General features: G+C 40.5%; 1 protein-coding gene across 10 annotated transcripts in view; it reads right to left on the reverse strand.

Moving 5' to 3' along the window:
• fcho2 (FCH and mu domain containing endocytic adaptor 2) overlaps positions 1-17,266 on the reverse strand; it is a 180,751-nt gene that overhangs the window by 87,516 nt on the left and 75,969 nt on the right. For all 10 annotated transcript variants that reach the window (XM_061908075.1, XM_061908077.1, XM_061908078.1 and 7 more), the window contains exons 9-10: positions 272-316; positions 113-182 (exon numbers count right to left, since the gene is read on the reverse strand). In XM_061908075.1, coding sequence (XP_061764059.1) covers positions 113-182; positions 272-316 — 115 coding nt within the window. The remainder of the gene's footprint in view (positions 1-112; positions 183-271; positions 317-17,266) is intronic.

The following is a 17,266-nucleotide window of genomic DNA, read 5'->3' on the forward strand; positions in this document are numbered from 1 at the left end:
ATAATCCGGTCCGCCCTATGGTCCGGAAAATACGGTATTTATCTTATTAGCTGCGGGTCGCAAATGGCCCCCAGGCCGCACTTTGGACACCCCTGTTAAAACGTTTACTTACGTGGAGTCTGTGTCTTTGTCTTTCCTCCGTCCTGGGATGCCGAAAGGCTTCCTCTTCCTGGGTTTGGCACCTTTACACAAACATTTGTCATCTGTGTGATCCATTACTATTATTACGATCATTATGACTCAACCTGTGCACACGTCGCAAAAGTCGTACCTTCGGTAGCAATAGCAGCGTTGCACTCCTCAAACTCAATGGGTCCTAATGAGGCACACACACACACACACATCTTTTAGGTTCATTTGGCACATAAAGGGTCAATGGCCCACCGCTGTGAATGCTGTGAATGTACATCACGCAATAATCGCACACATACACACACACGCCCAAATACACAACACAGGGGCTGGCGTGCTGCACAAAGTGTACACAAACAGGGCGAGGCTGATCCCATAGGGCAGACAGGGTCAATAGCGGAGTCAAATGTGCGTCTGGTGGCCGTCGCAGAACGCGGCCTTAACGTCACAGCACACACACACACACACACACACACACACACACACACACACACACACACACACACACACACACACACACACACACACACAGAGGGTACACATTTCAAGTCCCAATTGGCTTCCTAATTGACGCAGGGGTCTAAAAGAGAGTGGAGAAGCGCGGCCTGCCGACAGCGGACACGCAAAGTCACTTAACCCTATTAGAATAAGACAAACAAGTCCAAGATTACATGCAGTGAAGTGTTTAAAGCCACAGGCTACAAATCTGCTCACGGGCTTAAGAGATGCCCTTTTTGACTTTTCACTGGCAGAAAACAGAAAGGGGGAGGGGGGGGGGGGGGGGGGGTTGCGAGGAAAACAGCACAAACATGCAGAGGCAGGGGAAGCAACCTTAACAATTAAATAGGAGTTGTTTACAGTCAGGTGAACAAAGGAGTGCATGTTGATTGATTAATTGATTGAGACTTTTATTAGTAGATTGCACAGTACAGTACATATTTCGCACAATTGACCACTAAATGGTAACACCCGAATAAGTTTTTCAACTTGTTTATGTCGGGGTCCACGTTAATCACCGCCCAGGGGGTGATCAAGGGTGATGGGTCAAATGCAGAGAATAATTTCGCCACATCCAGTGTGTGTGTGACAATCATTGGTGCTTTACGTTTAAAGGCCTACTGAAATGAGATCTTCTTATTTAAACGGGGATAGCAGGTCCATTCTATGTGTCATACTTGATCATTTCGCGATATTGCCATATTTTTGCTGAAAGGATTTAGTAGAGAACATCAACGATAAAGTTTGCAACTTTTGGTGCTAAGAGAAAAGCCCTGCCTTTACCGGAAGTCGCAGACGATGACGTCACATGTTGATGGCTCCTCACATATTCACATTGTTTATAATGGGAGCCTCCAACAAAAAGTGCTATTCGGACTGAGAAAACGACAATTTCCCCATTAATTTGAGCGAAGGTGAAATATTCGTGTTTGAGGCTATTGATAGCGACGGACTAGAAAAAAAAAAAAAAAGTAAAAAAAAAAAACGCGATTGCATTGGGATGGATTCAGATGTTTTTAGACACATTTACTAGGATAACTCTGGGAAATCCCTTATCATTCTATTGTGTTGCTAGTGTTTTAGTGAGTTTAATAGTACCTCATAGCCGGAGGGGTCTTTCCACGGGTGTGTTGATGCCAATGTCTCAGGGAAGTCGACGGCAGCTTTATGGACGGGGCAAGCTCAGCTGATCTCCGGTAAGAAGCGACTTTTACCACAATTTTCTTACCGAAACCTGCTGGTTGACATTCGGTAGGGATCCATGTTCGCTTGACCGCGCTCTAATTCATAGTAAAGTTTCAGCTGCGGGAATTTTAAACAAGGAATCACCCTGTGTTTGTGTGGCTAAAGGCTAAAGCTTCCCAACTCCATCTTTCTACTGTGACTTCTCCAATATTAATTGAACAAATTGCAAAAGATTCAGCAACACAGATCTCCAAAATACTGTGTAATTATGCCGTTAAAGCAGACGACTTTTAGCTGTGCGTGTGCGCAGCCCGTGAAGTCACGCCTACACGTCATCATTACGTGACGTTTTCAAGAAAAAAATCCAGTGAAACTTAAAATTGCAATTTAGTAAACTAAAAAGGCCGTATTGGCATGTGTTGCAATGTTAATATTTCATCATTGATATATAAACTATCAGACTGCGTGGTGGGTTGTAATAGGTTTTAGTAGGCCTTTAACTTTAATCAATTCATGGTTGTTTGCATAGCACGTTGGTACAGGGGTTAGTGCGTCTGCCTCACAATACGAAGGTCCTGAGTAGTCCTGAGTTCAATCCCGGGCTCGGGATCTTTCTGTGTGGAGTTTGCATGTTCTCTCCGTGAATGCGTGGGTTTCCTCCGGGTACTCCGGCTTCCTCCCACTTCCAAAGACATGCACCTGGTGATAAGTTGATTGGCAACACTAAATTGGCCCTAGTGTGTGAATGTTGTCTGTCTATCTGTGTTGGTCCTGCGATGAGATGGCGACTTGTCCAGGGTGTGCACCGCCTTCCGCCCGATTGTAGCTGAGATAGGCTCCAGCGCCCCCCGTGGCCCCGAAGGGAATAAGCGGTAGAAAATGGATGAATGGATGGATAATACCGTGGACCCTCGATTTAAGAACGCCTTTATTTGCGAACTTTACAAACTTTTGGAGGGCGCTGTGTAAAAACGCTGCATTCACTAATTTTGGGTCTCGCAGTCAGCCATTTTTGTGCCTGCTCGTATTGAAGAGAGGAAGGAAGCCAGATTGGTACCGAAGCAAGTTTGCTATTGTGATGAGAGCAGGCTTTTGGTGCCAAATCGGACTTACTTCACAGTGGAGATGATGAACCTCTCGTTCAGCGAGAACAGACACACACACACACACACACACACACACACACACACACACACACACACACACACACACACACACACACACACACACACACACACACACACACACACGGCCCCTCCCCCTTCGTCTGCTCTTTTCTCTCCTTTCGTTTGATTGATTGAAACTTGTATTAGTAGATTGCACAGTACAGTACATATTCCGTACAATTGACCACTAAATGGTAACACCCCAATAAGTTTTTCAACTTGTTTAAGTCCACGGTAATCAATTCATGGTGAGCTTCTCCTTGTTAATCTACCGTCAGTGGATTTACATTTTTCATATGTTCGATATTGAAGCAAAATGGTTGTTAAAGTTAAGGGTTTTTTGTAATTTGTCATTGATTGTGGGGGAAACAAAGCAGTGCTTATAGCAGGGGTCGGGAACCTTTTTGGCTGAGAGAGCCATGAAAGCCAAATATTTCAAAATGTATTTCAGTGAGAGCCATATCATATTTTTTTTAAACTGAATACAACTAAATGTGTGCATTTTTAAGTAAGACCAACATTTTTAGAGTATAATAAGTCTTTTATTCTTTTTAATAACATTGTTATTCTGAAGCTAACCAATAATAAATAAAATGTCATGTCTGTTGATCATGTTTTTGTTTGGCCATGTGCTGTTTGTCCTTTGGAGTCTGTAAGTTCCTTTTTTTTTCCACTCCCTTGTCTGGTTTCCTTGGTTACTCATTTTGTCCACCTGTCTCTGGTGGACAAAATGCCCGCTCACCTGCTTCCCGAGCACTAATCAGAGGCAGTATTTAAGCTCGTCTTTGCCAGTCAGTCGCACTGGCGTCAATGTGATCTTTTCTTGCTCTGTGCTGACTTGCTTCATGCCTTGCCATAGTTTCGTGCTTAATGCAATGCCAAGTAAGTTTTGTTTGATTTATGTTCATAGTCTGTTTATGCGTTAGCTTTGTCCCTTAGCCCAAGTTGTGCCTCCGCTGTGAGTGATTTTTGTTTGTATCTTTTTTTTATTTTAAATTAAATCACGTTTTTACCTAAATGCCATGTCCCGAGTAGTCCGTCTGCCTTCCTGGGGGAACGACCCTGCAGCAAGCTGCGACCCCCCCATCGTGACATAAAATACTTCTTACCATTAATGCGACTTCTTGAACAGGTGCGGTAGAAAACGGATGGATGGATTTAAATGCATGAGAATGTTTTATATTGTGCACGTTATTTTTAGCACTATGATTACCAGCGAAATTATTCATAATTATCGTGTTAAGCAATGTCAGCTAAGATTTATCTGAGAGCCAGATGCAGTCATCAAAAGAGCCACATCTGGCTCTAGAGCCATAGGTTCCCTACCCCTGGCTTATAGCATAGTTCAGCATGTCGTCGTCGTCGTTTTAGCTTGGTAATAAAGAGATCGGTACTGTATAGCACTTTATTTTGTGTACAAAGTAGAAATGCGCGGATAGGCAATTATATCATCAGCAACCGCATCACTAAAGTCGTCATCCACCCGAACCAACATTTCATCAAAGCCACACCCGCCCGCCACCCGCCCGTTGTTATATATCTAATATAGACGATGCAAGGCATTAGTGAGGTTAGAAAGTGTAACTCCCTCCAAATAGCACAAACACAATGGCTTTCTTGAAGTGATTTATTTGAAGGCTTACTTTCCCTTCAAATTCACCGTGAAAACTGTAATAAATAAAGCACGTTACAAACGTAAAAATAATAACATGCACAGCATGTGGATCAAACATTTTACCAAGTAAAATACCAACAAATGACAAATACCTCGTTGGCCTCACCCGGAAATAGCTTCCTTACATCCGTTGACAGACCAAACGAGACACTTCAAAATAAAAGTATGCCCACATACTATTTCAAAGAGTGCTGCTCGTTTTTCGTATGTGGGTAACAACATTTAACTATTTATAAATGGTTGATTTCTATAGGCTAGTAAGGTAAAGTGTTGTACCTGACAAGTTTGGGCTACCTTGCTTCTGCAGCCTTCATCAGAGGTGTCACGTGATGTTAGCGTGACGTTGTCTGTGACGTGTTATATGGATTGTACTATCAAGAGTTGTCAGGTACAACACTATACCTACTAGCCTATATAAATCAACCATTTATAAATACACATCAGTAGGCTAAATTAACCTCTTCAACATAACATTTAACTATGTATAATGTAACGGCTGGCTACGGGGTGTTAGCCAATGACTTTGGCTGGGGGGCGGGACTTCCGGGAGAGATAGGGAAGTGAGAGTTCGAGTTGTCCCGGGAAAAGTGTTAAGAGACATGAGAGCTGTTGTGTGGTTGTATTACATCTTGTGCAACAAAGACAAGACAAACGAAGAAGTTTTATGAGCCTACATTCCTGGGATTATTACAATATATATTTCCGAATTGGTTCAACCGCCACCCGCCCGACCCGCGGACTCCGCGGTTGTGACCGCAAACCGCGCATCTCTAGTACAAAGTGTATAAACTTTCACTAAAATGTAGACTTTTGTCGAGGCTGGAACCCATCCATCCATCCATTTCCTACAGCGTGTCCCTTTTGGGGTCGCTGGACTCTACCTCAGCTGCATTCGGGCAGAAGGCATTGTCCACCCTAGACAAGTTGCCCCCTCATCGCAGGGCCAACACAGATAGACAGACAACATTCACACTCACATTCACACACTAGGGCCAATTTAGTGTTGTATCAACCTATCCCCAGGTGCATGTCTTTGGAGGCGGGAGGAAGCCGGAGTACCCACGCAGTCACGGGGAGGACATGCAAACCACATACAGAAAGATCCCAAGACTGCTCAGGACCTTCGTATTGTGAGGCAGATGCACTAACCCCTCTTCCACCGTGGTGCCCGAGGCTGGAACCCATTATTCATTATACTTATGGAAGAATTTTCTTCACTATAAAAACTATAAAAACGCCACACACACACATACCCCACCCCCAATCCAATGCCCTTGACGCAAATCCCATAGGGGTGATGAAAGGATGGTCAGAGCCTGAGAGCTGCGGCCTGCCACCATGACCCCGCACTCCCTTCCCTCTGTTGCTAGATATCTCAAGATGTACGTTGTAATATGTATATGTGCTTTGCTATGGAGGTGTTTTCCCCACTCCAGACTGGGCTCCTAGTATTTTTTTACTCATTCTTTCCCAGCGTGGCGACCCATCAGCGTTCCTGTTCTGTACCTCTGTACACTGTTTGTCTAATGTTGAATGGGTTTTTGCTGAAAAGAAAGTTTTGTTGTACTTGTGCAATGACAATAAAGACCTATCCTATCCTAAATTAAACATGTTCAAGCATAAAATAGATGAATAAATAAAAAGTATAAATTCTACACCAATCCGAGCACACAGTACAGTATCGGGGCCACTGACTAGTTCAGCCTGAAGCAACAATACTATGTTGGATTAAGGAGTGTAAATGTGAGTAAACGGCGTTATTTTGTGTCTAGAAGTAGGGATGGGTACAGAATCCGAAACTTTGTTTGGCACCGGCCAAATCCCCAAAGGTATGACCGGGCTGGGATTCACGTATAATCCAACAGTGCCATGGCATGGTACGTGGGTCGCGCCTGACTTCACGTCCAGTTGCCGACTCGGCAAAACTCAGCATTGAAAGCCAAAGTATCTTGACGTAATGTTGCAATTTTCAATTCCAACAAAGAAATTGACTCAAAGAAACTCTCCAACATAAGTAAGGTAAGGCTCCACTTTTCCAAAAATGCACTAGTTTTATGTTTTTATACATTAGCTTTTCTCTTCACATGGTAGCGATTATAACTTGTTAATATCAACACCTTCAAAATTGTGAATGAAAACAACAACTAACATGCATGTTACAATCAAACAGCAGGTGTGTAATAAATACAATGCTTACACTATTAAAACTTTGTAGGGCGCAACAGACAACTAAGATGGAAATGACCAACACACCATAAACTGTACACGACTGACGTCTAACGTCTAACTGTAATTGCAACTTGTTGTCATACTGGCAAATGTAGCTAACGTGCTAACGTTTGGACCGTAGCTAACGTGCTAACGTTTGGACGGTGGCTAACGTCTAACTGTAATACATGGGTTTCCGATGACGTCACACCCGTCCCACAATTCCCTTGTCCCTCATCTTGTGTGTCAAAACAAACACTCGTAACCAAGGACGCCTCCGTTGTTATTTTTGTGAGAATGGGTCACACATGAGTCGTTTGGGGCTGTGTAAACCGCGCCAATTCAGGACAAAGTACAACAAAGTACTACGATATCCCTAATGTTATAGTAAAACAGGGAAAAGAAACCGAGCGACTGTTGACAGAAAGAAGTGACCTGTGGCTAGCTAGAATAAATCGAGTGGGATTTACCCCTGATTTAGCAAAACGACATTATAAAGTTTGCTCTGATCATTTTGTAACAGGTACTTTGAATTATGTTGCTCTCTGTATCGATGATAAAATATGTTATGGTTAGAATAGATATTAAAACATAGGAGGAACTACTGTGCCTGTGCTTGTACTTAATAACGCTTGACATCTGACGTCGTTGTTGCACAAATATAACCTTCTATATATAACACAGGCAATCGCCGCTTATTTTTGGACGATTTTATTAAAATTTGAATGAATTAAATCAAGTAACCCTAAACTATGCAGTTGCATAGTTAGAATCATATAGTTCTGAAAATACTTTTGGGTACTTTTTATCAAGTGCTTCTGGACGATAGTCTTTAGCATATCTTGGAATCAGAGAAAGTAAGACAGGCTTAATTTTTCGTTTGGTTTTTAATTCTCTGTACAAGTCTGACAGTTCATCTTGTGTCCCCTTCTGTACCTCCGGTAGTTTCCTCTGTTTTAATGGTATCTCCGGATACGATTGCCTTGTCTAGCTTTCTCTTCATTGTCTTGGCGGATGTGAAGTCAATGTCCTGTATGGTTTTGTACCCAACTTTCTTGACTGCAGATGGAAGTAGCCAGTGAGATTTTTCCGGTGTGACTGTCGTGTTGTCCCGCATCTTGACGCTCGCTTCAATGGCAAACAACAATGCAGAAACATGTGAACATATTTCGCCAATGCCTGCCATACATGTACAGGATGGGTGTCAAACTCAAATACGGAGTGGGCCAAAATTTAAAACTGAACGAAGCCGCGGGCCGAGGTTGAACAAAAAACAAACAAGTTTTGCATTGAATATTGACCAAGCAAGGCTTATATAACTTTATAGTGACATGCAAAATCGAGTTTTAAATAATAATAATTAAAAAATATCAATGGCATATCAAATAAAATAAAAATACAAATTGAATGCCTCTTTTCGGCGGCGGGTTTGGGTTGGGTCTGGGTTTAGTGGTAGCGGGGTTGTATATTGTAGCGTACTGGAAGAGTTAGTGATGCAAGGGGTTCTGGGTATTTGTTCGGTTGTGTTACGGTGTGGATGTTCTCCCGAAATGTGTTTGTCATTCTTGTTTGCTGTGGGTTCACAGTGTGGCGTATATTTGTAACAGTGTTAAAGTTGTTTATACGGCCACCCTCAGTGTGACCTGTATGGCTGTTGACCAAGTATGCTTGCATACACTTGTGTGTGTGTGTATGAGCCGCATATATTATGTGAGTGGGCCGGCACGCTGTTTGTATGGAGGAAAAGCGGACGTGGCGACATGTAGAGAACGCCAAAGGCAGTGCTTTTACGGCCCGCCCCCAATATTATTTTCCGGGTGGAAATCGAGAGAAATTCGGGAGGGGCACTGAACTTCGGGAGTCTCACGGGAAAATCGGGAGGGTTGCCGAGTATGAGTATTAGTGGTGAATGCAGTGTTACAGCGGCGGGCCAGCTCTAATGTTAATTTCATATTGCCTCAAGGGCCAAATGAAATTACACGGCGGGCCAAATTTGGCCCGCGCGCCAGAGTTTGACACCCATGATGTACAGTGTCCTGATAAAACACGACCCGTCTTCTCTGATATGACCCATGGCAGCAAACACGGATCACTTGATCTCTGAGAGTGACGAACGTGAGCAATGAGCACACATTTATCTTCCATTGTAGCCAGTTTCATTTCCTGTACCCATCCACACACAGAGTAATTGCACGCTTCGAGCGACTTGTAGCTCTTTAGCTCATCCAGAGTGTAGGCACTAATATTGTTCACCAAATAGTTGACGATGTCTAGGTAAGTTATATCAGGATAACATTTCAAGTCCGTAGTCCATTCGTGCTTTCCCATCTCATACGGATCTTTATCGCCAAAATCCTTCAATTTCTGTAAATACCTGGCTTTGCAAACCCATCTAGCGTCTGTCTGTAGGGAACTTTTACGACTTCTTTCAAATTTCCCGAAGTGGACGTCATTGTTGCTGCAAAAGTGTGGAAATATATTTAGAAAACTGCTGCAGACGAGTAAACAAAGTTTTGACACACAAGATGACGGCTGCCTCGAAGAATTATGGGTAATCGCCACTAGCGGAAACCCATCTATTGCAACCTGTTGTCATACTGGCAAACGAGACTCAGAAATATAAAAAAATTGATACCGTTGAGTACCAATATCTATACCCAGGTACCGGAAATCGGTACCGTATTGGTTCGAATCTATCTAGAAGATGGCTCCTAGCCTGATGTTGAAAAACTTAAAAAGGTCATAAACAGCTTTTTTATGCTAAAACGCTGGTAATATTCGAATAAGATCGAATGATTCTGGGGACGGCGTGGCGCGGTTGGGACAATGGCCGTGCCAGCAACCTGAGGTTCAATCCCCAGCTTCTACCAACCTATTCACGTCCTTTGTGTCCTTGAGCAAGACACTTCACCCTTGTTCCTGATGGGCCGTGGTTAGCGCCTTGCATGGCAGCTCCCGCCATCAGTGTGGGAATGGGTGAATGTGGTAATAGTGTCAAAAGCGCTTTGAGTACCTTGATGGTAGAAAAGCACAATACAAGTATAACCCATTAACCATTTCCTACTTAGGGCAAATTAATTGATCAAGTCCGGAACCAATTAACAGCGATAAACGAGGGACAACTGTGGTTCACTTTGAATGGTGAGCATTCACAAATCCTCATTGATAGATTAAAAAAAGGTTAATTATTTCAAAAAATAAGGCCTATTATAAAATTACGGCTACTGGAAGGCCCGGCCACTTGCAAGATGAGCAAAAGAGGCAGCGCCCTCCGGCAATGTGCCCGATAAGCTAACGCGCCTTGACCCGAAAATAACAAAAGCCGACGATGTTTTTACTCAGAAAGTATACATTAGCGGCTGCATCAGCCACCCCCCCTCCCTTCCAACTCCCAGCCCCAGAGGACGCCGGTCGCGAGCATGCATTGTTTGGCGTGTGCAGCGCCGGCCGAAACCCGGGCGAGCGGCGAGTCACGAGAGGCGCGCATCACGCCAAGTGAAGTGGATAAAGTACACCGATGACTGATCTACTCTACTGTGCAAGATCGGCCCTTAACCGCCGGCAAATACACAATGACTGCACGAACTACTACTGTGTGCGTGTGTGTGTGTGTGTGTGTTTCATGCCAATGAAAACACAATTAGCTTTAAAAATAGCATCTTTTGGGAGGACCGACACTGTAAACATCCTCATGGTGCCTTCACTGACTGACAGTAAATGGGAAAAATATTAATTTACTGTATTTCACCAATTTTTTTTAACAAGATTTTTTTTTTTAATAAAACCTTGAAAGCAAAACACTCCGTCTGTTCCGGTGTGTTTTCTGGCCACCAAGTTATTATATTTTTCCAGAAATTGTGTTTTTAAAGGTTAGAAATGTAATGTTTTTTTTCCCAATGTCCTCTGTGGTGGACATTAGGACTTACTTAGGGCTGGAGGTATCAATAAATGCACTGGCTTCCTGTGCACTTAAGATAGATAGATAGTACTTTATTGATTCCTTCAGGAGAATTCCTTCAGGAAAATTAAAATTCCAGCAGCAGTGTACAGAGTTGAGATCAATTTAAAAAAAAGTAAAAAGTAAATAATGGGGGTTTAAATGGAAAAAAATTGAGAAATATTACAATAAGAATAAAAAATAAAAAGCAACAATGGGAATACAATTATAACAGTAAAATAAGAATATAACAAGACAAAGTAGGCAGTAGTGACCATGTTATGAAAACTGTTATTGTTTTGCATCCCCTGTCATCCTAGTACCCCCTGCCCCCCACCCCAGAGAGGAGTTGTACAGTTTAATGGCGTGTGGGACAAAGGAGTTTTTGAGTCTATTAGTCCTGCACTTGGGATGAGGCAGTCTAGCACTGAACAGGCTCCTCTGGCTACTGATAAAGCTATGCAGAGGGTGACTGGCATCATCCAGGATGCTCACTAGTTTGTCCACAGTCCTCTTCTCTGCCACCATCACCAGTGAGTCCAGTTTCATTCCCATTGTAGAACCGGCCCGCCTGATCAGTTTCTCAAGTCTGGAGCTGTCCTTCTTAGATGTACTGCCCCCCCAGCACACTACCATGTAGAAGAGAACACTGGCAACCCCAGACTGGTAGTACATCCACAGAAGTTTTCTACAAATGTTGAAGGAGTGCAGTCTCCTGAGGAAGTACAGACTGCTCTGTCCTTTCTTGTACTGGTGGTCCGTGTTGACAGTCCAGTCCAGCTTATTGTCCACCCAAACCCCGAGGTACTTGAATGAGTCCACGGTCTGTACCTAAACTCCCTCGATCACAATAGGTTGTGACCGTGGACTCGACCTCCCAAAGTCAATGACCAGCTCCTTGGTCTTTGACGGATTGAGCTGCAAGAGGTTCGTGTGGCACCAGACAACAAAGTGCCCACATCTGAGGTCCTCTCCAAGGTTCTCATAGTCATCATTGTCACTGGCGTCCCACTGGGTGTGAATTCTCCTTGCCCACTGGGTGTGAGTTTTCCTTGCCGTAGTCGTAGTGGTTTGTACAGTCCTTTGAGACATTAGTGATTTAGGGCTATATAAATAAACATTGATTGATTGATTGATAAATGATATCAATAAATATGATAGACACGCAAACTATTGCAATAATAAAAGGGGTTTAAAAAATAGTAAAAAGGTCATACTTGTACAGCGCTTTTCTACCTTCAGAAACGCACTCCAGAGGGTCAAGTGCCGTGAAGATCACTGGCTGCTCTCTCCCCTTCCTAGATGAACTGTACAGTGCCAAGTGCCTCAAAAAGGCCCAAAACATCTTAAGGGACCCATCTCACCCCGGACATAAACTTTTTGAACTGCTGCTCTCGGGCAGGAGATACGGGACAATAAAATGCCGGACAAACAGATTTAAGAACACTTTTTACCCAGTGTCGCTGAACACAAGGCAATTAATGACTGTGCATGGTATTTTTATATATTTTTAGGTATTTATCTATGTTTTTATGTGTTATTATAAATTTGCAATAAATCAATTTTGCTAACAATTTTGTTGTACAATGACAATAAAGATATATTCTATTTTATTTTATATCGACAGTTTTATTTCCGGTTTATGGCATTAAAACAGGAAGTACATCTTCAACCTGTTACGCCTGCAGTGAGCAAACTCGTCCAAAAAAACCCACAAACCGTTTCAGTGTCTCTGCTTGTGGGTAATGAAAACTATTGCACACAAAACATGGCAATAGTTTTGGCGAAGAAAAATCCTTGAGTGAGTTGCAGGGTTCAAAGCGTAGGTAAAAAGTAGCGGCTTATAGTCTGGAATTTAGAGTACCGTATTTTTCTGACTATAAGTCGCAGTTTTTTTTCATAATTAGGCCGGGGGTGCGACTCTAATGTGTGAGATTATTAACACATTACCGTAAAATATCAAAAATTATTATTTAGCTCATACATGTAAGAGACTAGACGCATAAGATTTCATCGGATTTAGCGATTAGGAGTGACAGATTGTTTGGTAAACTTATAGCATTTTCGATATGTTATAGTTATTTGAATGACTCTTACCATAATATGTTACGTTAACATACCAGCCACCTTCTCAGTTGGTTATTTATGCGTCATATAACGTACCCTTATTCAGCCTTATTCTTTATTTATTTTAAATTGCCTTTCGAATGTCTATTCTTGGTGTTGGTTTTATCAAACAAATTTCCCCAACTTACTTATGTTTTTTTCCTTCTTTATTCTGCATTTTCGGCAGGTGCGATTTATACTCCGAAAAATACGGTAATCCAAATTCCAAAATGCGATTAATCCGATTTTTTTTTTTTATTATCATTTGAGAGCCCTAATTATAACGCATTATTTTCTACAATTTTAAACAAACATTGCCTTATGTTTTTCCTGCATTATGCAACAAAGGAGTAAACACATTTTGGTTTAAGTGGGACAAAAGGAGAACAACACGTGAGAAACATTATGGCTGTTGGCGGAGAAAAATCCTTGAATGAGTTGCAGGGTTCAAAGCGTAGGAAAAAAGTAGCGGTTTATAGTCTGGAATTTACCGTAATCCAAATTCCAAAATGCGATTAATCAGATTTTTTTTTAATTATCATTTGAGAGCCTTTATTATAACGCATTATTTTCTACAATTTTAAACAAACATTGCCTTATGTTTTTCCTGCATTATGCAACAAAGGAGTAAACACATTTTGGTTTAAGTGGGACAAAAGGAGAACAACACCTGAGAAACATTATGGCTGTTGGCGGAGAAAAATCCTTGAGTCAGTTGCATGGGTCAAAGCGTAGGAAAAAAGTAGCAGTTTATAGTCTGGAATTTACCATAATCCAAATTCCAAAATGCGATTCATCAGATTTTTTTTTTTAATTACCATTTGAGAGCCCAAATTATAACGCATTATTTGCTACAATTTTAAACAAACATTGCCTTATGTTTTTCCTGAATTATGCAACAAAGGAGTAAACACATTTTGGTTTAAGTGGGACAAAAGGAGAACAACACCTGAGAAACATTATGGCTGTTGGCGAAGAAAAATCCTTGAGTTAGTTGCAGGGTTCAAAGCGTAGGAAAAAAGTAGCATTTTATAGTCTGGAATTTACCATAATCCAAATTCCAAAATGCGATTAATCAGATTTTTTTGTTAAATTATCATTTGAGAGCCCTAATCATAACGAATTATTTTCTACAATTTTAAACAAACATTGCCTTATATTTTTCCTGCATTATGCAACAAAGGAGTAAACACATTTTGGTTTAAGCGGGACAAAAGGAGAACAACACGTGAGAAACATTATGGCTGTTGGCGGAGAAAAATCCTTGAGTCAGTAGCAGGGTTCAAAGCGTAGTAAAAAAGTAGCGGTTTATAGTCTGGAATTTACAGTAATCCAAATTTCAAAATGCGATTAATCAGATTTTTTTTTAAATTATCATTTGAGAGCCCTAATAATAACGTATTATATTCTACAATTTTAAACAAACATTGCCTTATGTTTTTCCTGCATTATGCAACAAAGGAGTGAACACATTTTGGTTTAAGTGGGACACAAGGAGAACAACACGTGAGAAACATTATGGCTGTTGGCGGAGAAAAATCCTTGAGTGAGTTGCAGGGCTCAAAGCGTAGGAAAAAAGTAGCGGTTTATATTCTGGAATTTACAGTAATCCAAATCCCAAAAAGCGATTAATCAGATTTTTTTTTAATTTATCATTTGAGAGGCCCTAATTATAACGCATTATTTTCTACAATTTTAAACAAACATTGCCTTATGTTTTTCCTGCATTATGCAACAAAGGAGTAAACACATTTTGGTTTAAGCGGGACAAAAGGAGAACAACACGTGAGAAACATTATGGCTGTTGGCGGAGAAAAATCCTTGAATGAGTTGCAGGGTTCAAAGCGTAGGAAAAAAGTAGCGGTTTATAGTCTGGAATTTACAGTAATCCAAATTTCAAAATGAGATTAATCAGATTTTTTTTTCAATTATCATTTGAGAACCCTAATTATAACGCATTATTTTCTACAATTTTAAACAAACATCGCCTTATGTTTTTCCTGCATTATGCAACAAAGGAGAAAACACATTTTGGTTTAAGCAGGACAAAAGGAGAACAACACGTGAGAAACATTATGCCCGTTGGCGGAGAAAAATCCTTGAGTTAGTTGCAGGGTTCAAAGCGTAGGAAAAAAGTAGCGGTTTATAGTCTGGAATTTACAGTAATCCAAATTCCAAAATGCGATTAATTAGATTTTTTTTTTAATTATCATTTGAGAGCCCTAATTATAACGCATTACTTTCTACAATTTTAAACAAACATTGCCTTAGATTTTTCCTGCATTATGCAACAAAGAAATAAACACATTTTGGTTTAAGCGGGACAAAAGGAAAACAACACGTGAGAAATATTATGGCTGTTGGCGGAGAAAAATCCTTGAGTCAGTTGCAGGGTTCAAAGCGTAGGAAAAAAGTAGCGGTTTATAGTGTGGAATTTACAGTTCTCCAAATTTCAAAATAAGATTAATCAGATTTTTTATTTTTTTATTTTTTGAGAGCCCTAATTATAATGCATTATTTTCTACAATTTTAAAGAAACATTGCCTCATGTTTTTCCTGCATTAGGCAACAAAGGAGTAAACACATTTTGGTTTAAGCGGGACAAAAGGAGAACAACACCTGAGAAACATTATGGCTGTTGGCGGAGAAAAATCCTTGAGTCAGTTGCAGGGTTCAAAGCGTAGGAAAAATGTAGTGGCTTATAGTCTGGAATTTACCGTAATCCAAATTCCAAAATACGATTAATCAGATTTTTTTTTTGCATTATCATTTGAGAGCCCTAATTATAACGCATTATTTTCTACAATTTTACACAAACATTGCCTTATATTTTTCCTGCATTATGCAACAAAGGAGTAAACACATTTTGGTTTAAGTGGGACAAAAGGAGAACAACACCTGAGAAACATTATGGCTGTTGGCGAAGAAAAATCCTTGAGTCAGTTGCAGGGTTCAAAGCGTAGGAAAAAAGTAGCATTTTATAGTCTGGAATTTAAAGTAATCCAAATTCCAAAATGCGATTAATCAGATTTTTTTTTTAATTATCTTTTGAGAGCCCTAATCATAACGCATTATTTTCTACAATTTTAAACAAACATTGCCTTATGTTTTTCCTGCATTATGCAACAAAGGAGTAAACACATTTTGGTTAAAGTGGGAAAAAAGGAGAACAACACGTGAGAAACATTATGGCTGTTGGCGGAGAAAATCCTTGAGTTAGTTGCAGGGTTCAAAGCGTAGGAAAAAAGCAGTATCTTATAGTCTGGAATTTACAGTTATCCAAATTCCAGAATGCGATTAATCAGATTTTTTTTTTTTTTTTATTATCATTTGAGAGCCCTAATTATGACGCATTATTTTCTACAATTTTAAACAAACATTGCCTTATATTTTTCCTGCATTATGCAACAAAGGAGGAAACACATTTTTGTTTAAGTGGGACAAAAGGAGAACAACACGTGAGAAACATTATGGCTGTTGGCGAAGAAAAATCCTTGAGTGAGTTGCAGGGTTCAAAGCGTAGGAAAAAAGTAGCGTCTTATAGTCTGGAATTTACAGTAATCCAAATTCCAAAATGTGATTAATTAGATTTTTTTTTTAATTATCATTTGAGAGCCCTAATTATAACGCATTACTTTCTACAATTTTAAACAAACATTGCCTTATGTTTTTCCTGCATTATGCAACAAAGGAGTGAACACATTTTGGTTTAAGTGGGACAAAAGGAGAACAACACCTGAGAAACATTATGGCTGTTGGCGAAGAAAAATACTTGAGTCAGTTGCAGGGTTCAAAGCGTAGGAAAAAAGTAGCGGTTTATAGTCTGGAATTTACAGTAATCCAAATTCCAAAATGCGATTAATTAGATTTTTTTTTAATTATCATTTGAGAGCCTTTATTATAACGCATTATTTTCTACCATTTCAAACAAACATTGCCTTATGTTTTTCCTGCATTATGCAACAAAGGAGTGAACACATTTTGGTTTAAGCGGGACAAAAGGAGAACAACACGTGAGAAACATTATGGCTGTTGGCGAAGAAAAATCCTTGAGTCAGTTGCAGGGTTCAAAGCGTAGGAAAAAAGTAGCATTTTATAGTCTGGAATTTACAGTAATCCAAATTCCAAAATGCGATTAATCAGATTTTTTTTTTTTTATTATCTTTTGAGAGCCCTAATCATAACGCATTATTTTCTACAATTTTAAACAAACATTGCCTCATGTTTTTCCTGCATTATGCAACAAAGGAGTAAACACATTTTGGTTTAAGGGGGACAAAAGGAGAACAGGAAGAAGGACTTTCCCATGCACTTGACAGCATCCACAGCCAGTCACAGCAAACCCAAAAAAAAAGCAGA

The sequence above is a fragment of the Nerophis ophidion genome, linkage group LG08 (assembly GCF_033978795.1).
Source record: "Nerophis ophidion isolate RoL-2023_Sa linkage group LG08, RoL_Noph_v1.0, whole genome shotgun sequence".
NCBI classification, from domain to species: Eukaryota; Metazoa; Chordata; class Actinopteri; order Syngnathiformes; family Syngnathidae; genus Nerophis; species Nerophis ophidion.